Source organism: Canis lupus, chromosome 1 (assembly GCF_003254725.2).
Source record: "Canis lupus dingo isolate Sandy chromosome 1, ASM325472v2, whole genome shotgun sequence".
Classification (NCBI taxonomy): Eukaryota; Metazoa; Chordata; class Mammalia; order Carnivora; family Canidae; genus Canis; species Canis lupus.
The window spans coordinates 18,850,500-18,875,987 of record NC_064243.1 but is presented as its reverse complement, the minus strand read 5'-3'; the positions used below and the strand labels follow the sequence as shown (position 1 = coordinate 18,875,987).

Here is a 25,488-nt window from a genome sequence, read left to right as displayed (position 1 = left end):
GTTGACTACCCACAGCTGACTAGTCACCAGGTGCAGCACAAGAACTTCGTCCAGGGCTTTGACAACGTTGGTACTCAGTATTGTGTGAGTCCGTGAATTTTCATGCTATGCTGTGATATTGTGTCATGCCTCCTACCCTGCCCTGGGCAACTCAGTCCTTGGAAGAACTTCATGGTGAAAGGATTTGGGGGTTTGAAATCGAAAGACCTATGTGTCAGTACCGGTTCCCAAATTCAGTAGCTGTGTTATGTCGAATACTTAACCTCTCTGATTAAATGAGATTAATATAAATGGATTTACAGGGGCACCTAGGTGGCTCAGTCAGTTAAGCGTCTGCTTTGGGCTCAGGTCATGGCCCAGGATGAGGAGGGAGCCTTCTTCTCCTTCTCCCTCTACCTGCTGCTCCCCCTGGTTATGGTGTCTCTCTCTCTGTCAAGTAAATAAATCTTTTAAAAAAATTTCTTAAAAAAATATAAAAATTTTTAAAAAATGGATTCATAAACTTGTTGCTGCATACATACTAGCTTTCTTTTTATTGAATCCTTTAATTTTTTAGGAAAGGAAAATACTAATAAAAGATTGGTACTATCTAAACTGTTCCGGGATCCCTGGGTGGCGCAGCGGTTTGGCGCCTGCCTTTGGCCCAGGGCGTGATCCTGGAGACCCGGGATCAAATCCCACGTCGGGCTCCCGGTGCATGGAGCCTGCTTCTCCCTCTGCCTGTGTCTCTGCCTCTCTCTCTCTCTCTCTCTCTGTGTGACTATCATAAAAAAAAAAAATAAATAAACTGTTCCTTAACAGCTTTTCCCCATTTCTCTGATCATTTTCAAAATTATCAAGTATTAAGAAACAAGACTGAGAGGTTTCAGAGATTTGTATTTTAATATGACATAATCTTTGATTTTGTGTTTAAACAATAAATCTTTAGAAATGTGGCATTTACCTAATTTTCTGCCCCTTGCGGTTATTTTACTGAAAGCCATCTTTAATTAAGTAATTAACTTTATAATATAGTTTTAGTAATCTCCCTCCTTTTTTAGAAGTTTTATCCTGAAAACCCAACAAGATGATACTGCAGAGGGATGGCTTTGCCATTTAGCATTCATCAGCGACTATTGATTTAGCACTGTTCATTTTTTTGTCAGAGGAAATCTGAAGAAAGTGGTGATACTAGCATAGTGTGTCCTCCTCCCCAAATTGAGGTCAATAGGCCTTGGAACTATCTACTGGTAGATCTAGTTCTGGGTTTTTCAAATGGTTCAAGATGAAGATTTTCCTCTCTTGATGTCTTTGGTAAACCTGAGGCAGCAAGACTGAATTTCACATAGAAATGTTTAAGTTAATACACCTTGGGGAAAAAAGAAGTCCTTGAATATTTATAGCTTTTGATTTTTAAAATATTTTGACAGGTACTGTGTATGCAGTTATTGAAGTACTTATTTAAAAGATTGATTAGAAGGCTTAATTTCTAAAGTAACTTCCAATGGTGAAATTTCTGTATTTTGTGTTTTAGTAATACCTGTTGATAACTGTATGAAAAATATAAAAACATTCTACTATCCATTACCAAATTAGAAATAATGTAGTAGACAACAAAGTACACCTTCAAGGGCAGAAAATAGTATATGAACAGATACTTGTATCAGTTGGCAAGTTCTCAGGTGATTTACAGAATGGAAGCTTCTGGCCCCTGATCTGGTGCAGCCATCTGCTTCAATAAGATTCTTTCAGTGTGATAATTATCAAATCTTGTATTTAATTCCTCCATAGACAGAGATATAGTTGGACAGTGCATTTTAGGACTCTTACAGAGACCCAGAGCACTTGTCATCATCCCTCCTTCTGGCCCCCCAATTATAAACAAACATTTTAAAAAGAAGTATACCTTTATTTTTAAAAATTTTTTATTTTTTAGAAGATTTTATTTATTTATTTGACAGAGAGAAAGAGAGAGTACAAGCAGGGAGAGTGGCAGGCAGAGGGAGAAGCAGGCTCCACGCTCAGCAGGAAGCCTGATGCTGGGGCCAGATCCCAGGACCCTGGGATCATGACTTGAGCTGAAGGCAGGTGCCTAACCAGCTGAGCCACCCAGGCACCCCCAAAGAAGTAAACTTTTAAAATGGTCTTGGTTTTTTAGGTTTTAGGTTTTCTTTTCTCTGTGCAGCATAATCATGTCTAGATCACCTAAAGTAACTGAAGCAAAGATGTTGAAAGGAATTAAGTAAAATGTAATTTACTGAAGCATTCTTCTTCTGTTTTTCCTAGATCGCGGGTAAGTTGGTAAAGTTTGTACCCATATACATATATACATATAAAGAAATAGAGTACACATGAATATTTTGTTAATTTAGGTCTCCACCTGATTGCAGTGAACATAGTTTTTTTTTTTTTTTAATGTATTGCATTTGTACCCAGTAAGTAATTAAAAAGCTTTAAGAGTTTTGGTCCACCTTCCTTTTAGTTTTTTCAGACTAAACCTTGTGATTCCATTTGTTCTAGCTGGAGTCTCAGCAGAAGCCATGCAGACTATCAGCACTGCTCCTGATGCCCTGGGGCCAGAAGCCAAAGTCCAGGAGGAAGAGCATGACCTTGCAGATGATGACATCACAACTGGTAAGTAGGGACATCTTTAACATAGACAAGCTTTGTCCAATGTTGGAAAATGCTTTTAGATCATTTATAAGGGAATTTAATATGTTGATGGGAAAGATGGAAACTTGTATTGATGGAGTGTTTAGTTTTATGAGACTCCTTAATGTCCTTTTTGATCTTGAAGTGGAAAAAAGCAGAACTGTTTATTTGGTCTAGGTTTGCTCATTGTTGCTATAACAATGAACCTGCTAGCTGTGCATTTGATTTCCTGAAGACCTTCTAATTCAGAGGCTAGGATCATTACTAAAGCCTTGAAACGTGTAGAGGAATACACCTATTATGTTATGAAAGGTTTTGCAATTATAGGGTAAGCTGCAGAATACTGCAGTCCTAATGGCAATATATGCAATATAGGCTGTGTAGGGAAACCTACAGATACTCTCTTTACCTATAGCTTAGGTATACAGGTGACTGCTGCTTTTTAAAGTTATTTATGTTGTGTAGATATTGACCATTCTTACCTGTATTATTTATTACGTAAATAAAGACATAAAATGAAATTTAGCCATATACCAAATATGTTCCATATTCCATATGTTTTATGTTCATATATGCTCGGCCTATCTTTTTGTAGACCTACATCAGTTTCAGTTACCAGATCTCCAAATGTATTCAGCTCAATTTCTTTTAATGTACAGAGGATTAAAAACAACCCACTATAAATATTTTTATTGGTATTAAGAAAGATACACTTTTTTGTATGGATGGTTATTATATAAAATCTGGCCATATAAATCTATAATTATTGTGAAGCAACAAATAGTAACTTAATCAATAATTTGAAAAGAAGCATGCCTAGAAAACATCAGTACAATTTGTTGATTTTTTTTCTTCTAAAGCTCTGTGTGGCAGGTTCTTTACTGTTTTTTTCACTGGAAGGAAGTTGAGGGAGCCTAATGATCTCTCTTGAAAATTTACAAAGCATGTAATAAAAAACCTGGAGCCTTGTGCTACTGCTGCAAATAACTTGTTGACTAAAGTGGGGAGCATCTGGTTTTCAGTAAAAATGGTGGTGCTTATTACTTGCTACTTTTTAATCCTTTTAATGTGTCAGTTCAGTGATTTAAAAAAATTTAACTTCAGTATAAATAGAAATGATTCCAGAAATTTCCAACTTTTCTGAAAGTAATTTATCACTTCGCAATTATGGAATTGCATCAGTAGCTATTAGAGGAAATTATTTCACTTGTGGATCTTTTAAAACTAGTTCTTTATTCTGTTTTCATTGCTTTTGTCTTTTTTTTTTTCCATTGCTTTTTTAAATGTTGTAGATATCTTTTAATTCCCTGTTAATTTTAAGGCCCTCTAATAAAGACTGGTTTATTCACAGGGGAAACAAAGTTGCCTTTGAAACAGTAGAATAACTCAATTTGCATTCTGGAATAAAAGCTAAATTTTTGAGTCCTCAAGCACTTTTAAGTCAGTACATTGGAATTTTGAATTATGCACTACCAAAGTCATAAGACTGCAAATAGCACAGGACTGTGCTTTTATTTTATTGTTAAAAAAATCAAGAAGCTTAAAAATGAAAATCTAGTTTGGAGAATCAATGCTACATAAACTGTATTTTAATTTGTACGAACTTAAGTTAAACATATGTGGTGAATGGCTTTGATCAGTTGATTTATTCATTTCATGCCATGGCTACTAGAGGCAAGAATGTTCAAAGAATTTAGATAACTAAAAAAGCCTTCCTTAACATGTTGTCAAAGCAACTAGCATGCAGTCTGTAGATCGTTTAGGTTACCTTTGAATTGTGTGACTTGATTAAGATGTGGTATAGATTTTTGTGAGGGTTTAGAAGAAAACCATATTTCTTTTTATTGACTAGAATTCTATATAAATTACATTATGAAAAATATGGTAGGTGCTTTGAGAGAAGCCTGTTTCAGGCACAATAATCCTATTTTGGGATCTCCACCATTGTAGAGCACAAGTGTACTACAGAAGGGAGATCTGGGCAGGTTAGTTAGCCATTCACTTTGAAAAATCTGGGGTTTCTTTGGTTACTTAAAAGAAATTGCTCCACTAATATCTTCTCTTAAATAAATAGAAATCCTATCATGGCAACATATTTGCCTATATTTTGAATGCATTCTTATTTGGAATCTCTAGGTAGGCTAATATACATAGTTATATTAATTTTATATTTGTAGCAGTCTGGGGCTTAGTTCTTCAATTACCTTAATTAAACAACTGACCAAGATACCAATTAAATATGAAATATAATTTAGTGCTTTAGACAGAATAATTATTTTTGAAATTTTTCTGTTTGAGTAAGAAAGAATGAGGTATGAACGTTGTCTTATGACAGGGATCTGAGCCTAGCAGGCTTTGTTAGTGTTTGCTTTATAAAAGTAGAGAAGCATGGATAAAGCTATGTAAGTGTTAGCTATGATCAATTGGAACTAATTAAATTTATTTGAAATGAAGTGTCTTAACTGGAAGAGAACAGCTGGAAAAACTGGGAAGAAAAAATTGAGTCTTGATTGAGACAATTTAAACCTTCACCTTGTCATTTAAAAAATATGCGGCAGCTTCTTTCTATATCTTTCTTTTTAAAGCTAATATCTATTGATCGGCTCTACAAAGTAAGGAAGGCAGTGTGCCTTGGTCAACACACACACTCAGTTTTACTCAGCATTCTATCTTAAGGTTCATCAGATTCTTTCCTTTAACCAAATGTTTTCAATTACAGATCAAAGCCTATATGAGCCATTTTCATAGATTAATATTGTTTTTATGAAGAAAAAATATTAAAACCTATTTCGTGTAATTTTTTATATATTATAGTATAGTATGCATGGGAAATGTACTTTTTCATTGGAATTGCTTCAGGTTTTGCAATACTCTATAAAAATCTGTTTTAACAACAATAATGGTATTTTTTTACAGCAAAAAAGAATGGCATTGATTTTTTTTAGCTTATAATTTCAGCATCACACAAATATGCTGTATATGTGTGATTGTTTTGTTTGTACAGTATAATTTTATTTTTAGTAGTATAGCTTAAATGTTTATTTAGATATATGGTCATTTGTAAATGATATGTTCTTGTTTTCCTTACAATATTTAAATAGGTCATAATTATATTAATAGAGTAAATCTCACTAAAAAATGACATATAGAAAAAATTTTACATAAGTTATAATCTTTTTTTAAGATAGACCTTTTAGTGGACTTAATTATCTTTATGTAGTTTTTATCATGGTAAAAGGTGGCATTCTGAGTGACAGTGAAGCTGTGTGTCCCTTAAATATTGCGTTTTAAAAACGGTTTTAAAAGGTGGCATTCTGAGTGACAGTGAAGCTGTGTGTCCCTTAAATATTGCGGTTTAAAACCTACCCCTCATTGTAGTTGAAAAGAATTTTGGAAAGATTGTATTCACAAACCTGCATGAATCCCTTTAAGAAAGTCGCTAAATTCTTCTGAGGGTCAAACTGCAGTATCCCATGCCTTGTTCAATACAGCAGGACACACTGTCCATATACCAGTGATAAAGGGTCAGAAGTCACTGACATTGTCAAAAAGAGATTGCTTGATAGTAGATCAGCAGGACAGTTGACACATTCAGCCGCTTACAACAAAAACAGCAATGATATGTGGATTTGAATGGGTGCGTTGACTGTATTTGTTATATTTCTCATAAAAAATAAATGAAATTTGTAAAAAAAAAAAAAAGGAATGAGAAATGCCATGGAAAAAAGACAAAATAGAGAAGGTAAAGGAAATGGAAAATAACATTCATTGGAAATTTACTACGTACCAAGCATTTTACACTTGACCCTAACAACCGTCTTTGAAGTGGATACTGATACTTTTCCAGATATATAGATGAGGAAACAAAGTCAGAGAGGTCACTTGTGCAGCATCACATTTTTAAGAAATGGTAGGTCTGGGATGTAAAATGAGTCCTGCCTGACTTCAAAACTCCAATCCACACTGCTTACTGTTCTTTTAAAGGTTTTTAAATTTTTATTTATTTTTTATTCATGAGAAACAGAGAGTGAGGCAGAGACATAGGCAGAGGGCTCCATGCAGGGAGCCCGTCGTGGGGCTCGATCCCGGGTCTCCAGGATCACACCCTGGGCCAAAGGCAGTGCTAAACCGCTGAGCCACCCGGGCTGCCCTGTTCTTAAACTCATTGAACTTCAGCATCTCTTTCTTTTCAAATGTGAGATGATGTCACAGTCTACCTTTTATAAAGCTTTTGATATCAGACATAAGCCTGATAATTGCTGGATGTCTATTTATATTTATATTTATTTTTTATAGATTTTATTTTTTATTTATTCATGAGAGACACAGAGCCAGAGTCTGAGAGGCAGAGACACAGGCAGAGGGAGAAGCAGGCTCCTTGCAGGAAGCCCGATGTGGGACTCGATCCCGGGTCCCCAGGATCACACCCCGGGCTGCAGGCGGCACTAAACCGCTGTGCCACTGGGGCTGCCCTTATTATTTAAAATATAAATGTGTTATTCTAATTTTAGACCAAAAGATTATCTCCTTTAGGAAAAATCATCACATATTCTTTAAATGTTCTTTTTAAATTTGTTCTTTAAATTATGTAGGACTACTGCAACATAAGGCTACTTAAATATAAGTGCTTAAGTATTACTTATAATAATTATTTATAAGTATAATAAGTATAATAATTAAGTATAAGTAAATATAAGTAATACTTATATTTATATATTAACTGCTTACTACTTAAATATAAGTAGTGTTTATAACTAAACATTGCATACATGTAAAATGCGATATTTATTGTTCTGTCTAGCTTTTTGAAGTCATCAATATAAAGCTGACACATTAACACGTCTTCATACACTAAAGTCAACATCTCTAGTATATTGAAATAGAGCTGAAAAGGACATCTAGTCTGAGACTAAATATTGGTTTGTGCATTTTACTAAGGGTCTTATTCATAAAATATCTATACATTTATTTTGACTGAAAGATGGGAAATTCATCCTGTTAAAATACACAAAAGTTCCAAAGAACAAAATTTGGGGCATTATGAATTTAGAAATCCGAAGTACTTTCCAACACAGAGCCAGAGGCCTTATGATTATTAAACTAGAATAACCTTCTGCATTGCACCCTTTTCCTTTCTCATTCTTTAATTTATAATTTATGGTCTGAAAAACAGTACTAGATCTATGTGAATTTTAAGTCATTTATTCTAAATTGTTACCACTGCCCTTGCTTTTGACTTCAGAATGTTACCTGCTACAAAATCAGTTTACTATATTAAGGTCTTTGAATGAGTGTAAATTACTAACACTCAGGTTTATTTACCATGCTGTTCTCATGAAAACAGATATCAAGAAAAACAAAAGTGTAGATTTCTGAGTGAAATACACCACTCCAAATAATTTACATTTCTGTACCTTTAATCAGGGGGAAGAAAATGTGAATTAAAATTTTGTATGGTATTTAACACTTGGCTTTAGTTGTATGTTGTTAGGGTGTTAAATAGAACATTCCTAAATATAGTATTTGAGAGTTTCTGATAAGAATATTAAAATACAGCCAAATTATAGCCTTTAGTCATTTGTTTTCTCATACTTCCCTTCTGGATGATTGGATTTCCCTTTTCTTTGTTTTTTAACTACCACTTATGTTAATAACTATCAAATCTGTGTCTCCAACCGAGGCTTTTCTTCTACATATCATATTAACATATCACCTGCTGGACTGTCCTATAGATACCTATTGTATATTAATTTACAATTATCCAAAGTCTTTATTATACTAAACTCCTATTTTGTTATACTTGACATACCTGCTGAGCTTAGAAGGTATACATACTAGGTATGGTCTCAGATGAGCCCTACTTTTTACTAAAACTCATCTCCTTTTACATTTTTATCTCATTTTATATTAATATCTCATTTAAAGGCGTCACTATGGGTACCATCAACCACCCACCATCCTAAACTACAAATTAAGAGATAATCCTGGCTTTCCCATTTTCCAACAATGTCCACATGTAGTTAGTGCCAGTTCTTGTAAAATGCATCTCTTAAATATCTTCTGGTGATTTCCTTGTTCTCCATTTCCATAAAGAATGCATAGATCCAGACTTTCATTTTTTCTATGTCTGATTATTATTTTCTCCTGCAACCATCTCCCTATCTTCATTCCCTTGCTTTCCTTTTTAGTTTATGCCTTCCATTGCTCAGTGTTGGAAGCCATCAACCTTCACCCTCATTAAGTGCTGTTTAATAGCCTCCCATTTATTATAGCACAAAATCCAAACACCTTAACGAGGTGTCTAAGGCCCTACAAAGGGCACAAAGACACTCCTATCTCGAGCTTGCCTGGCTGCTATGGTAACACTGAACTTTGTTTCCCCAGAGTACCCTGCTGTTCCATGACATCATTTTAACATTTAAACAAACTCATCTAAAAGAATACATGTAAAAAATCAGACTAGGGTGCTTGGCTGGCTCAGTCAGTAGGGCCTGTGACTCTCAATCTCGAGATTGTGAGTTTGAGCCCCATGTTAGGTGTAGAGAGTACTTAAAATCTTAAAAAAAAGAAAAATCAGGGACTTAAAGTAGTAAGTATCACACCTCACTAGTATTTATTGAGTACCTGATATGTCAGGCTGTACTCTAGGCTCTTTTTAATCCTCACAACTAATTGTAATAAATCCTCATTATCAATTCCATTTTATGAGAGAGGAAAGTAAGTAACCTTCCACATAAAGCTCATAGGAAATGGCAGAGTTAGGATTTGAATCCAGGCGGTTTGCCTCTATATCTTGTGCTCTTAAATAGAAGTAATTTATGTAAAACCAAGTCACTGAAAAAAAAAATCTCATAAGAAAAAAAGGAAACATATATTTATTGTGAAACATCATTTTCTCTTTGAAATATAGATACTTCTATTTTAATTTGTGATATAGTTTATTTTATATAGTGCAAAGAAATATTTAATATGTGAAGAAAAGACTTCCTGTTTTCTTAAAAAAATAAACATAAGAGGTGCTTGGGTAGCTCAGTCAATTAAGCATCTGACTTCTACTCAGGTCATCATATCAGGGTCCTGGAGTTGGCCCCATGGCTGGCTGGCTCTGTGCTCAGCAGGAAGTCTGCTTCTCCCTCTGCCCTCCTCCCTGTGCCCGATCTGTCTCTCTCAAATAAATAAATAAGTAAATAAATAAATAAATAAAATCTTAAAAAAAAACCCACCCATAGACAATTAGTATAGGAAGGCAATTTTACATATTTTCTAGATAAAGTAAAAATTATTTTACAGTCATATAAATCCACACACATTAATACACCAGTACATATACACATTTCAATTTAATATTATATATTCTTTTTGATAAATTTATACTGAATAGGAAAAAGGAGACATACTTAGTTGGATAAGAATGTAGGAACTGTTGTTTGTTTGTTGTTTTAAGCCTTCCGTATGAGTGAATAACCTTCAGGATGAACTTCCAGTTTGGCCTTTTTGTGAGCTATGTAATAATACCTCTCAGATAATGAATTGCATTAGATTGTGGCACATTATTATATATCTGTATATTACATAAATTGCCCTTATAATTGATATCAAACCCATATGACCAAAAGTTGTAATTCACAAAAGTAATGACAACAATGTCTCATAATTCACAGACTTTATGTCATACCTGTGAATGATTACTTTTACTGTGCAAACCACGTTAAAGGGGGAAAACAGGTTTTAAAATGGATGTGGAGTTTGGAAGAGTTCTTCATGATACTTTATAATCATTTTTACTACACAAAAGGATAATTAAATTGACTAGCATTCTTGAGTTTCCCCATGATTTCTGAGATTAAAATTGTGAAGCATAAAGGCTTTTTACTCTTACTTTGAAATTTTTAATCACAAATGTAAGTATTTGAGGTGAAGACAGTCATGAACCTGTATATATTTGTCCTCATGTAGATATATAGAAAGAGGAGTCCTCACTCATAGATAGATAGGATAAAAATCGAATGAGAATATTTCATCTTAAAAAAAACAGTAGCAACAACTATGTATTTTTGTTTACAAAATGGAGTAAACGTAATTTAAAAGGATTCTGGGAAACTAAACCAGCTACTCTGTTTGCCCTTTATATACATTTTTTTTTCAGTGTCGCTGATACAACCTAAAAGAAGTATAAGGAATACTCAGTTTTACTCCACAAAAACATTAATATGCACCTTGTATTTTTCTGTCACATTCTAGGGAAGATTTGATAAAGTAAGCAGCTAGTTGAGAAGCTGATGACTTTAGTTGAAAGAGAGGCTGTATATATATGCACGGTACACACACACACACACACACACACACTCCATACATGTACATGAGATAGACTTTAGGTAGGAGAATTCCAGGCACCAGGGATGAGTTAGGGTTAGGATTTACATATGAGGTAGATCATGGCAGTTGTGCCAGGGGTGGATAGGCAGTGTAGAGACTTCAAAATGAAGACTCTTGAGAGTGAGGCTGAGAACAGTTCGGCTGGTATTTTTGAGCACCTACTAGGCATTGAGCACTTAGCAGACACGGGGGGTAGAGTGAAGTTCATGCTCCAGATGGCAAGACTGATGACAGGCTATGTTATCTTTGTTGGGAAAATTTTCCCTGAAGAACACTCTTAATCATTGAAGGTTTCATAAATCCATGTTACCATGATGTAGAACTTAACACTTCATGTTTGTCTACGAGCGAATCTATTGATTTCATGCAATCAGAAAAATAAAATGGAACACAGTCGAGTCAATTGAATTGACAAGTTGGTCTGCAATAATAAGTATATATTTAGAATATTTTAGAAGAAATACGGTTGTGGCACAGGCTTTCATGTCTCATTGTCTGTGTTCAAATCTCAGCTTCCCTGCTTATTCAACTGTGTGTCTGTGAGAGATACTTTATGGTGAGAAGCCTGTTTTTTCGCCTGAAATATGAGGATAGTAAGATTGTTGTGAAGTTTAAATGGGATAATGCTTCCAACCATCTTAGCAGAGGAACTGGCCCATATTAAGTGCTTGAGAAGTATTGTATGTCCCCCTTCCTTGCTTCCTGACCCCTCATTGCCACCACTAAGTGATTTGCTTTAGTAAGTAGAATAAACGATCTGAAACTAACTTAGAAATCATTTATAAATCAGTTCTTTTAGATGACTTAATAATTATTCTGTGTAGTTGAACACTCCAAGAGATACAAATTTACTAGACAAATTTATACTCTATGTATAGATAAAAGATACATCCAAACTTCCATGCAAGTTTTCAGAAGTTTCTAAAAGCTGCCTCAGGAAATATTGATGAATTATTCTAATTTCTTTTTTTTTTTCTTTTAAGATTTTATTTATTCATGAGAAACACAGAGAGAGAGAGGCAGAGACACAGGCAGAGGGAGAAGCAGGCTCCATGCAGGAAGCCCGATGTGGGACTCGATCCCGGGATCATGCCCTGGGCTGAAGGCATGCTCAACCACTGAACCACCTAGGCATCTCAAATTATTCTAATTTCTTAAGCGCTTTTATATTTGACTTATTTTTTTTTTTACCACATTTATTGTCTGAATTGAATCTTACCAAGAAGAGTGAATCATTTAATGAATAGGAAAGGACAGCCTTAAAAGAAAATACTAATTTATGCTTATAGTAGCTGAAGGAGAGTTAATTTGCACATTATACCTATGTTTGGCCAATGGTGATCAGTGTATCATGGGAAGGATATAATGATATAAAAAAGCTGTCTGAAAAAAAAAAGAAAAGCTGTCTGAAGACTCTGATATAGCCATTCAGTTGAGAGTCACTACTAGACTTAGAAAAGCATATTTTAAAAATGAATCTAAAGAATAAAAGAAAACTTCCATTGCAGTGTCATTAAAAGTCTTGCCAAGGAAGAAGAGGAGAATTTTTTTTTTAATTTACTTGAGTGACATTACACAAGTTTGGGGGGAGGGGCAGCGGGAGAGGGAGAAGTAGGCCCTGTTGAACAGGGAGCGTGATGCGGGTCTTGATCCCAGGACTCTGAGATCATGACCTGAGCTGAAGGCAGATGCCTGACTGAGCCATCGAGGTGCCCAAGGAGGAGAAAAATTCACAGCCCTCAGACTTGCAAGGGATGCTTACTCATTAGTTCAGTTTTTAAAAGACTGTGTTCAAAAATAGAATAAGGTATACCACACAAAAATATAAATTCACTATGAGAGTATAATAAAGACATTTTCAGAGATTCAAGATCTCCAAAAAATGTACCTTCCATTCTCTTTTATCAGGAACCAGAGCTTCCTCTAGATGTGTTCCCCTAAAATAAGGGGGTAAACTAAGAAGAAGGCAGACTGGGATCCAGGGATCCAGATAACATGCCTTATAAGGTTTGGCCCCTGATCGATGCTTACAAACCCTGTCCCACTTTTTCATGAGCTGGTACCTCTTAGGAATGTAACCTCAGGCACCTAGCCACCCTGTGGATTGCATGGAGAAGAGAATTCTGGGAGACTGGCTTTTGTGTTTCAAGGTGTGGTAGCCCTTCCTTTATGAGAAGCATCTTAATCAGTGACTGGATTAAATTCACTAAGGTTTCTTTGAATGTATCAAACCATGTTCCAGATATTTTGCAACATCTGACTGTTTCACTTCCCAGGCTGGGCTCTGGGCTCTGTTCTGCTCTGTAGCTTACTTCCTTCCCTGTGTTCCAGATTTATACAATTAGGTAAATTATTGAAAAATACAGAAAACCATCACCAACAAGAGATAATTATTATCTATATATAGGGCAGGGGGGGAAAGTAGTATTGAAAAACTTAACCATGATAAGTCACGTGGTTGAGCTCTGAGTAGCATGCACATTATGGTGAAAATATACTAAATGTTTATTATATAATAACTGTGGTGAATAAGCAGAGAAAGAAGGCAGACTATGTACATGAATGTGTGTGAGTGGACATGGGTGTGTGTGTGATGTGTGCGAGTAAGTTGCATATATGTGAGGGAGAACTCAATTTTCATTGACTGTAATAAGGAATTTTAAGCTTAAAGATAAGCCTAAAAAGGAAAAAAAATTAGAAAGTAGCAATGTAAAAAAAAAAAAAAAAAAAAGAAAAAGAAAAGAAAAGAAAGAAAGTGGCAATGTAGGATTTTCTCAGTGAGCCAAAAGTGGTTGTTTTTGCAGAGTGGAAAATGGGGATGAGGTTGAGGGAACTACTGCTTTTGTACTAACTTATAGAACTGTTTGACTCTTTAAACAGTGTGTAGTTTCATAAAACTAAATTTAAAAGCACTAAATTTCTAAAAAATAGAACAAGGAAGCATATAACAAAAGGTGATAGAAGGGGTGAGGTGACTTGGGCAGGTATTTTGAGCATTTCAGTCCAGTGTGTGAGTTCAGGGATGCCCCCCAAAACATCCAGGGATTGTTAGATGTCCTATCTGGGAAGGCAGCAAAAGGGCTGAGAAGGGGTGGCAGCTTGAGTGTTAGGACTGTTGGATACAGGGATGAAAGACTGGATCTTCCTGTCCGCCCAGGGTGGGGGTGGGGGGGCACAGTGTAGGACTTCGGTATTGGCCCTGCTCCTATAGTTAATCGGTCCATTGCTAGGAGGACATCAGATAATGAAAGCAACTAGGTGACTCAGGTCATGACCCCAGGGTCCCGGAGATCTAGTCCGACGTCAGGCTCCCTGCATGGAGCCTGCTTCTCCCTCTGCCTGGGTCTCTGCCTCTCTCTCTTTGGGTCTCTCACGAATAAATAAATAAAATAAATAAATAGAATCTTTAAATAATCTTTATTTAAATAATCTTTAAATAAATAAAAATTAAAAATGAAGATAAATAAACATCTAAGAAACTCTGAGCAGGTTAGTGTACTGTTCAGATATACCAAAAATCTGCGATGGATTTTATTTTATTTTATTTTATTTTATTTTATTTTATTTTATTTTGTTTTGTTTTGTTTTGTTTTGTTTGTTTTGTTTTATTTTATTTATTTTATTTTATTTTATTTTATTTTATTTTTTTATTTTATTTTATTTTATTTTATTTATTTTGAATGTGATGGATTTTAAATACAATTTGGGGACACTTAGAAGAAAAAGTGAGAATCTGTACAGATGCCCCGAGCTTCCCCACACCCTTGAATTTTATCCCCGTGTTTCTGTTGTAGTAGTTTTGTTACCATCTATCACCTAAAACAATTTTGATGTTTTGGAGTAAGATGTAAACAATTCATCGTACAATGACATTTATACTCTTCTGTGGGTTTTCACTGCATACACCACAATGAAATGAGTCATTTTCCTGTTCATGGGAAGCTATTTCTCATGATAAATTTGGGATTTTTAGAATTTGGTTTGATATTATTTGTTACTATTTGCACAAGTATTTCTGCTATTAATGCTTTACTCATTATTTTCTCATGAAATGAGAAATTATTGACTGACTTAGGGATAGGGAAGAGAACTTCTGCAAAATAAAAAATAATCTATAAAGGAGGTCCTAGGATTACAGCCCAAGAAACAGCAGCACAGTAGACATCCATATCAGTAGTAGGAATCACTGCCAGTGTCACATCCAGATCGTCACCTCTGGACTTGGCATCTTTGGTACTTGTGATACCAAGATGTATGTCTGACTTGTATTCATGTGGAAATCTTGGCACATTCCAGTAAACACATGTTATTTAAAAGGAGCTAGTTTGATGTCAAAGCAGAGTTTTTACTCTAAAAGGTGCAGAAAGTGGCATTTATTCTTTGCAGCATTGTGGCGTGTCTGGCCAATGTCTGCACCTGAAGAAGCAGGTGGTCTTCAGGGTGGCCCCATAGGTCTGGCGGAGTCAGTCCCCACGAGGGCTTCATGACACACTAGTTGAGCATCTTTGACCTTCAGTTTGAAACAGGCAGAAAGCATGGGCAGGGAGATTTTCCAAGCTGGAGCCAGGACTTGGGAGGGAGAGAGCCAGAGGTGGTGTAGCATTTTGGTGGAAGTGTCAGTGGTTCAGTCTGAATGCCTGTAGAGTGGGGCAGGGCCAGGACTGACCAAAGACTAAAGGGACTTCATGAAGGACTGAATGGGAGGCTAGATGATGAAAGGCTTTGTGCATCATGCTGAGCTGCTTTCTCTTTGTTCAGGGGACAATTAGAAACCATTGAGGAGTTTTAAGCCAGGTAAAGGTGTAATCTGATTTTCCATTAGTCAAAGCACTATGGCTGTAGTGCTGAATATATTGAAGATCAGTGCTGCAGCGAGGGGGGGGTATACTCTTAATGAGAACAGGGAGACCAGTTAGGAGGAGAATGTTGCAGTCGTCCTCCAGCCAGCTGATGTGGGCCTGAGCTAAGGCAGTGCAGCAGCAGCTCAATAGATGCGTATATAGAATATGAAGATCTAAACTGAACACTCTAAGCTGCTTTTCTTGCAATGGTATTTAAATTTATTTAAGACATTCTGGTTATTTAAATTCCTCTAGGTTTATAATTAAAATAAGTTAATTGTTCCTTAATATTAACACAGTCCAATAAAAAGAATGCTAATATTTACAAATGTCAGCTGAAGTAAAGGGATTCCTGTTGTTGTGTAAGTGCTTATTATGAATTTAGTATAGAGATATTAGTGTCCTCCATGTGCCATATAAAAATCTCCCCCTGCCTCATTTTTGCTACATTTTCACAGGATTGGAAAGACCTAATTTATAATCTAGTAGCTAGATTCTAGACCAGTCTTTTGCCTAGTGCAAGGAATTCCTCGTACTACATCACTGGTCACAAAGGGTATCCAACCTCTGCTTATACCCTGTATTGCTTTTCAATTGCTACATGATAAATTACCACCAATACAATGGTTTAAAATAATCTCACTGTTTCCAAAGGTCAGGGGGTCCAGGCACAGTTTAGCTATATCTGCTGCTCTGGGTCTCACAAGGCTGCGGTCAAGGTGTTGGCTGCGGCTGGGTCTAATATGAGGCTTGGGGTCCTCTTCCAGTCTCTCAGTCTATTGGGAGAATTCAGTTACTTGCAGGTGTAGGGCTGAGGCGTTCAGTTTCTAGAGGCTGTCATGGTTCCCTGCCACATGGCCCTCCATGGGCATTTCCTATCATAGCAGCTTACTTCCTCAAAGTCACCAGGTGAGTTTGTGCATGCTTATCGTAACCTAATTATGAGAGTGCTCATACAACATAACCAAATTAATGAGATTAACATCCCATCACTTTGCTGTATTCTATTGGTTAGAAGCACGTCCCAGATCCCACCCACACTCAGAGGGTGGGAATGATACAAGGGTGTGAGTCACCTTTGGTTGCTCCCACCACACACACTTTTGCAGTTGTGGGACTTACTGCTTACACTTTCATTCCTCCCATCTTTCACTTGTTTTGTTTGTGTGTGTACATGTATGTGGGAAAGCATTTCTCCTCCTGTGTCGTCTTTTTCCTTCAGCAACTTCTCAGATGATACAATTTCTAGACCCTTCCCTCTTCTAGTTGTCTGTACCTTCTCTGGTTTATCAGTGATACTCCTTAGATCTTGGTACTAGCAGACTAGTATAAGTATTATGGGACTGTTGCTTTCCTTTATCTGGGTCCTGTAATTCTGAAAGTAAGTTGGTTTTCTTCAGAAAATGTCCACATTTTTGGCTTCTACTAAGTAGGAAATCACCTAAACTCTTCTTACATAAAGTGATGTTAATTCAAGTCTTTACAATGTAAAAACAGGAATTGATGTTTATCCTTTTTGATTTGTTTCTTGTTGGCTTCAGCCATCGTCCCAACAAAGATTCTTTGCTGTCCAGTGGATTAATTATTACTCCAGCTTTATATCCTCCATAACTGTGCTGAACAAACTTCTGTGTTGTCCTAATGCCAAGTAATTCATTGTGCACCACACCCTAGTGAGACTGCTGCTGCACATGGCTAGGAGCTAGTCTACCTAATTACCAACCCTAACATTACTATATAGCTTCAGTTTTTTTAACTCAATACATGACTTTTGTGGTATCACCTAACTCAGATTTCTCCCTCTTGCTCCTTTTTTAAAAAAGATTTTTATTTTTTAATTTTATTTATTTGAGAGACAGAAGGTATGAGCAGGGGATGGGGTACAGAGGGAGAAGCACATTCTCTGCTAAGCAGGAAACCTGACATGGGGCTTGATCCCAGGACCCTGAGATCATGATGAGAGCCAAAGGCAAGCACTTAACCGACTGAGCCACCCAAGTGCTCCTCTCCATCTTGTTCTTGAGAATACTCCAAGAGGGCATCTATGCTATGTCTCTCTGCCTATTTCTCTGCCTCTCTCTGTGTCTCTCATGAATAAATAAATAAAATCCTTAAAAAAAGAGAATACTCCAAGAGTTTCTTCATATGCCCTGCTGATGTCAGAGTACTTGCTTTTATGGACAGAATCGGTTTTAAGTAATGTGGTAGTGAGTCAACTTAGAAGCATTTAAAGTGATTTTAAATCATTCTTGAAATGCACTGAGTTGCAATGACATTGGAGTTATATAATTATTTAATTAGCAACCAACAGCATGACCATCCTCTAGATCTTTAAGAGTCATCTCAAGCATTATTGACTGGATGATTGTCATGGACAGAGCAGAGATAGCGATCTTCCATAGATATCAAGAAATTTTATATATATCTCAACAATATGTAAAAAGTATTTCTGACTTTGCATATGTTGTGATTGTCATGACAAATATTTATTGATGGGGTATGTATAAGAATGTGCAAATGCTTGATTTGCTCGATTTAAAGCTTAGATCTTACTGTTTTTAAAGTTAGCAAAAAGGCTTAGTAATTCAGATAGTTGGTTTTTTTTTTTTTTTTTAAGATTTATTTATTTATTCATGATAGAGATAGAGACACAGAGAGAGAGGCAGAGACACAGGAGGAGGGAGAAGCAAGCTCCATGCCGGGAGCCCGATGCGGGACTCGATCCCGGGACTCCAGGATCGCGCCCTGGGCCAAAGGCTGGTGCTAAACCACTGAGCCACCCAGGGATCCCCAGTAATTCAAATAGTTGTAAGATTATTCATGTACTGTATTAAAATACCACTTTAAGAAAACTTGGTTTGGGAAAGGAAGAAAAGAATCCAAGCCTGGGCAGCCCGGGTGGCTCAGAGGTTTAGCGCCGCCTTCAGCCCTGGGTGTGATCCTGGAGCTCCAGGATCAAGTCCCACGTCAGGCTCCCTGCATGGATCCTGCTTCTCTCTCTGCCTGTGTGTGTGTCTCTCTCTGTGTCTCTCATGAATAAATAAATAAAATCTTAAAAAAAAAAAAAAAGAATCCAGGCCCTTTGGTGTTAATATGTTGTTTCTTTTTAATATTTAAATATTTGCAGTTGACGGCATATGATTCATGAAATATGTAAAGGAGCTTATATATTTGTAAATATACCATATACTGGTTGAGAATATTTTCTTTAAATATGAGGTATATTTTTAAAGCTTTATGAGTTTAACTGGAAAGAAAAGCATGAAGACTAATAGAAAGCTTTATATAGTCATTTATAAAGTCGTCAGATAACCTACATTTTATTGACACAGTAAAGCCGAACTTAGCAGATTTTTCCTTATTCTCTTCCAACTGGAGTTGGTTGTTTTTGAAATAAAAGTGACAGGTGCAGTAACAGTATTTTCCTCTTCTCACTGGCCAGTATTCACCTAAACTTTAGTGAAGAGTGAAAATATAGAACAAATGAAACCATCTGCCTCTCCCAGCCAACTAGACCCTAGCCCACTGTTGGGGACAATGCTGGTGCCACATGAGTCAGCCCATGGACAGGCTCCTGCTGGGCCTTATTTCAGGGGGTTAGGGCAGATCCTGTCAGCACACATTTTGGGACGTGATTCCCTCACCAGCCAGTTAGACCTCAAAGAAGCTTTTAATTTGCGTCTATTCCTTGAGAAACTATCCATCATATCCAGCAATAGCTATGGTATAAAAAACCACACAAATATGTACTTTTATTGATATCTGAAATAGACTTAACCTCTAAAAATATGAAATATGAATATATTCTTCCTTGCATCTTTCTTAATCTTAATAAAATTATAAATAAAAGAAAATAGTAAGATAATATGAAGAGAAAGGATTAATTTTAGGTGATTAATGCTTTGTAATAATTTTCATTTCTTTGAGAAAGATCTTTCAAATAAAACCTCTAAGAAGATAGTTTAGCCTCGCCTGTTTGTCAAAGGGAATTTTTATACCAACATATAATTTCAAATTAGAAAAAATTAATAACATTTTCATGAGACTATTCATTGGAATTTTAATAGGGTTATAATTTTTCTTTGTGTATTCTTTTGTGAATTTTTACAGCTTAATAAAAATTACAAAGTATCTTCTAATCAGAGGTGACTGCTCAGAGCTGTGACTGATAAACATCTGTCACATCACAAACTTATATAAGCAGCTTGTACTTTGTCAGGTTTATGAGTTGACATCTGCTTGAATGACAGATGTCAGAGCAGTTAAGATGCAGTTTAATTTGGGGGCATTAATCTAAAAGAGGCTCACATTTTAGTCATTTGCATCTTAAAAACATGCAGCTATTGCCGTTAATGTAATTGATTCCTTAGTAAAGAAGCATAAACACACAACACTAGTAACTATCTGGGTCAAGCCTTTTGTGGGTATGGCCTATAAATTAAGGGATCTCAGAGTTAGTCATTGTGACCATTTTGTGAGCCATTGTGACCAGTGAGAAAAGAAGTCTATCGATTAGCAATGGCTGACATTTCAAAATGGCCGTGTAGAAAAATGTTATTGGATTTATTAATGTTTCTCATCAGCTGTAATCACCAACAAATTTAAGTAAAAATGTCACAAACTGAATCTGTTTAACAATTTACTATTGTAAAATTTTAAACAAGTTTTATAACCTCTAATTTTGATTAGTATATTAAAAATTCTACCTTTATCAGATCATTACTAATAGACTTAAGAAAAACATATGGGAAAAATAAGTGAAAAAAAATAACTTGGGAATAAGTTTAGATATTGGAAGATTTAAATTTTTTAAATAGGTGAAATTCATGTAACACAAATTAACCATTTTAAAGTGAAAAATATGATTCATTTTTAAGAATAGAAAGACAAGCTGGCATACTGATATGGATGTATATCTGTAAAATGAAAAAACTAGAACATTTCTATTCAGGCAAAATTTAGAGAAAGATATTTAAGCATTTGCATCCTAATTACCAATGTTACAAACAAAAATAAGGTTATTTCAAAACACTGTGCAATGATGATGATGTACAAAAGAAAATCTAGGTTTGCATGAATTTTAAGGAACTCAGCAAACAGTGTGGGGAGTATATGTTAAAATTTCTGTATCAACACAGCTTTATTTTGCCTGCCTTTTACTTTTTTATACCCAAAAGCATGTTCTTTGATCGTTAGGCACTTTATTCTTAAGCATGAGTGTACTGCTCAGAGTTAAGATTCTCTGATGTTTATTGAATAGTATATGGTGGTTGTACCATACTGGACCTACCACCTTTGAATAATTAAATGACATGAGGAAGGTAAGTGTAGATTTTCTTTTGACAGTTTTGGATATCTACTGGTGGGGTATGAATACAAGAATTTTAATGACTAAATATGTATCTGCTTCTGAGTTTATAATTTATATTTATTTATTTATTTTGATTCCAGTGCATACTCATCATTTTGAACAACAAAATTGTCCCCATCGCAGAAATCTTTTAAAAGTTTTCACTGATTAAATTATTTGGTGCTAATTTCCGTTTTGGTGCATGTACTCAAAATTGGAAAAAGATGAGATATAGGCTTTGTTTTAAGGTCAGATGCACAGATTCTCATTATTTTGCATATTCGATATGTAGAACCACATGTTAACCATAAACATCACTTTAATGGTTTGAAATTTTATTTCATCAGCTTTAAATTTTTATTTTATAGTGAGATACCCAGATTAAGTAAAAAATCTAGCAATATCTAAAATTTGGAATATATTAAAGTCAGACTTTTATTATTTTCATGCAAAGACTGTATACACTTATTTTTAAAGGTTATAAGGTTTCTCTGTAATTGGCATATATTTATTCCCTATCTTGTTTATGCTTATTTAATGAAGCTAAACACACAGAAACCCAGTTTAATTCAGCATAAAGTATTTTTATTATATAAATCTTTAAGCATATAAAATTGGAATAGTGTAATGAATGTCCTTTTACTGATTACCTACTCCGATGATTGTCAACCTGTAGCCAGTTTTATTTATTCTTTCCACCACTGGACTATTTTAATACAAACTTCAGACGTCATACTGTTTTATCATTAATACTTCTGTATGTACCTCCTGCTCATAATAACCCTCACTCACAATGGGGTTATTTAGAATTATTCTTTCTTTAATATTATCTAAAACCTAGTCATAGAGTTGGCCAAATTTTGCAGAATAAGTCAAACTGTAGTAATCTAGATTCTTCTGTACCTGAAAAATCTCATTAAAGAAGAAAATAACAATAAAAAGCAAAAAGCTAAAGCTATGATAATTAGCCACTTACTTTTGAGGTTGACAAACTGTTTATGACATATGATTGGATGCCCCTGGTATGATACGGTTTTCTCCATATGAAGTATTTTTAAATGATGAGGTGAACATATGGAAATAGAAGACTAAAAGAAAAAAAAAAAAAAAAGAACAACAACAAAAGAATTTGTGATGGCAAGAAAGGAAGCTGTGTACCATTGCTACCAGGTCAGGAGCCAAGAGGAGAAGGGGGTTAGCCCAAGACAGAGACAAAGAGGACAATGAGGGATTGTGAAAAGAGAAGTGTCTGTGACACTGGATTAGTGGGTTTCTCTGGAGAAATGAATAATTCTAAAATGGAAGTGCAGTGGAGAAGTATAGAAAATAATGAGTGAACCACAATGATCAAGAGAGAGAAAGGTGGAAAGGAGAAAAAAAATCTTTTAAACCAATGCTCTAAAAGTGGACCTACTGAAGGGCTCCAGGCTATGACTTTAGTTCCTGTTATTGCCAGTCATCTTCACAGAGAAAACATCTTTCTAAATTATTTATTTGAGAGAGAGTGTGTGAAAGTAAGTGGAGGAAGGGCAAGGGGTGGTGGGAGAATCTCAGGCCGACTCCCTGGTGACTGCAGAGCCCAATGTGAGGATGCTCAGGACCCTGAGATCATGACCTGAGCTGAAACCAGGAGTTGGACGCTTAACTGACTGAACCACCCAGGCACCACAGGAAAACATTTTTTGTAAGACTACAAACAGGAGTTCTACCTCCAGGTAATCACCAGATGGGTACCTCAACAATCGAACTTCATGACTTAACTACTCAATGTCTCTAAGTTCACTGGGGCTCAAAAGTTGAGGAAGGTCCAAGCCAAAGGAAACTTGGTCATTACTTCAAAATTTGGCATTAGTTTCTGCTTTCATCAGAATTATGACTGTGAAGTCCTGCCATATGATGGTATTAGAAAAAAAAAAAAAACAAAACTATGTCATTCCTAAACAGGGCAGAAAAGGAATTTTTGTCTTCATTTTGATATTTGAGTTTGCTGGAAAACAATTGTTGTGTCTGACTGCATGACAGCATAACTGTAATGTGTGCATTAGGAAACTCTATGCTGACAAAACACCAGCTTAAACCTTTTAGGATTATAAGCAGTGTTGCTCTTCTCATTTGGGGAAAAACAAATCTTTACCTATACTTAAACTAAATGAAGCTTATCACTTTTAATGATTTAATTTTTTTTAAGATTTTATTTATTTATTCATGAGACACACACACACACACACACACACACACACACAGAGACAGAGATACAGGCAGAGGGAGAAGCAGGCTCCATGCAGGGAGCCCGACATGGGACTCAATCCCGGGTCTCCAGGATCACACCCTGGGCTGAAGGCAGCGCTAAACCACTGAGACACCCGGGCTGCCCACTTTTAAAGATTTAAATAGAACTTAATTCTGCCAGTAATCTTTTTGTTTGTTTGATTTTGTTAATGTTCTAAAAACTCTGAATATAGGGGGCAGTCTTTTTGATTTGCTGATAAAATAATAATGGTTACCATTTATTATATCTTCAGTATGATGAACTAGTTGCTTGTCTCTTTAATCCTAACAAACTAATCAGATATATGTTGTCCACATTTGAGTGATGAGGAATCTCAAGGTCAGAGGGTTTAAGTATGTTACTCAAGTTCACTGAGCTTGTATGCAGCAAGGCTGTAATTCAGATTTGGGCTGGCAATGCCAGGGCTTGGACTCTATGCCATAGCAGCTAATATGTGTAAAATACCTGATATAGAGCCTAGGACATGGTAGCTAGTTCAAAAAAGACTTTTCTTTCTCCACCAATGGTGGAGAAACTGATCTAAGTTCTCATACAAACAGACTCATGTTCACTTAAGTAACCCTGGAATGGCACAGAAATACTTGTAGCCTCTTTCTAGACAGTTGGGGCCTCAGCTGGCAAGAGAGCTTGGATTAGAAGTTTTTCTTTTCTTTTCTTTTCTTTTCTTTTCTTTTCTTTTCTTTTCTTTTCTTTTCTTTTCTTTTCTTTTCTTTTCTCTTTTCTTTTCTTTTCTTTTCTTTTCTTTTCTTTTCTTTTCTTTTCTTTTCTTTTCTTTTCTTTAAGATTTTATTTATTTATTCATGAGAGACACAGAGTGGGGGCAGAGACACAGGTAGAGGGAGTCTCCAGGATCATACCCTGGACTGAAGGTGGCGCTAAACCATTGAGCCCCCACCCCGGGCTGCCCAGATTAGAAGTTTCTTATCCTGTTGGTTCATTCATTGTATCCTATAAGAAGGCGTCCAGGGTACCTCCTTTATAGTAAATAACAATTACTGTCTGTTTTAGTGCCATCTTAGATATTTACTACATTTTAATATTCACCTAAATATCAAGAAGTTAGCATTACTTTTACTATTACCAGAATAATCCTTAAATTTTTAGGCCATTCTGGGGGCACATTGATGTAGTGGCTTAAACAAGTATATTGCAAGTATAAATGTAGTTCATGTAGTTTATGAAAAATACATATGTACATATTCATATATGTACATTTGTACTAGAGTATTTAGCTTACTGAATATCTGTGGATATTTACATTCATTTGAAATAAAAGTGTAAACACGTTTGCGGATGATCTTAAGGCTTCAACTAATAAGTACCTTAGTATGATTGTATTTTTCAAAAAGTTTTCTATACTTTATTGTGTGTGGGTTTTTTAAAATTTTAGTTCCAGTTAACATTCTGCACTTTGGATTATACGTGTTGGCAGGTTCTAACATTAAGTTATCATGGTCACACAGTTTGTTTGCTCCTTAAATATGCAAGTAGATTTAAATTCATTGAATTATTAGTGAAGTTGTAGATGTTAGTTACTGGTTTATGGGAAAATGAAGGACTTGGGCAAAATATGAAATTTCCTTAAAAAGTTTTCCCTTTGTGTGTATGAAGTTTTAAATACTTCTTAAAATTACAAAAGGAATGTAAATTACCTTGCAGAAATTTTAGAAAACAGAAAAGATAAAGAAATATGGAATACTATTGTCTCAACACAATAACTGTTAACATAGTGATAAATTTCCCCATCTTCTTTCCTATGTATTTTTAAAGTTATTATAGGGAATTTATAATTCTGTGTCCTAATGTTTTATCCCCTACTTAACTTTGTATCATAAGCATTATTCTTAACTTTGATTTTAATGTTTTTAAAAGGTTGTATATGGTGTATGTAAATAATTTGCCTTTCATTTCCTGTTTTCTTTCAGGATGTTTTCCCTATTTAACTCAGACACCCAAATGCAACAGAAACCATCATCATTGGGGCATTAAATTAAAGGGCC

The 25,488-nt window shown here is 35.5% G+C and overlaps 1 protein-coding gene across 6 annotated transcripts in view; it reads left to right on the top strand.

Annotated features, from left to right (window-relative positions):
- Positions 1 to 25,488, top strand: part of WDR7 (WD repeat domain 7) — a 351,933-nt gene that overhangs the window by 152,707 nt on the left and 173,738 nt on the right. For all 6 annotated transcript variants that reach the window (XM_049111821.1, XM_049111824.1, XM_025422170.3 and 3 more), the window contains one exon: positions 2,500 to 2,613. In XM_049111821.1, the coding sequence (XP_048967778.1) occupies positions 2,500 to 2,613 (114 nt within the window). The remainder of the gene's footprint in view (positions 1 to 2,499; positions 2,614 to 25,488) is intronic.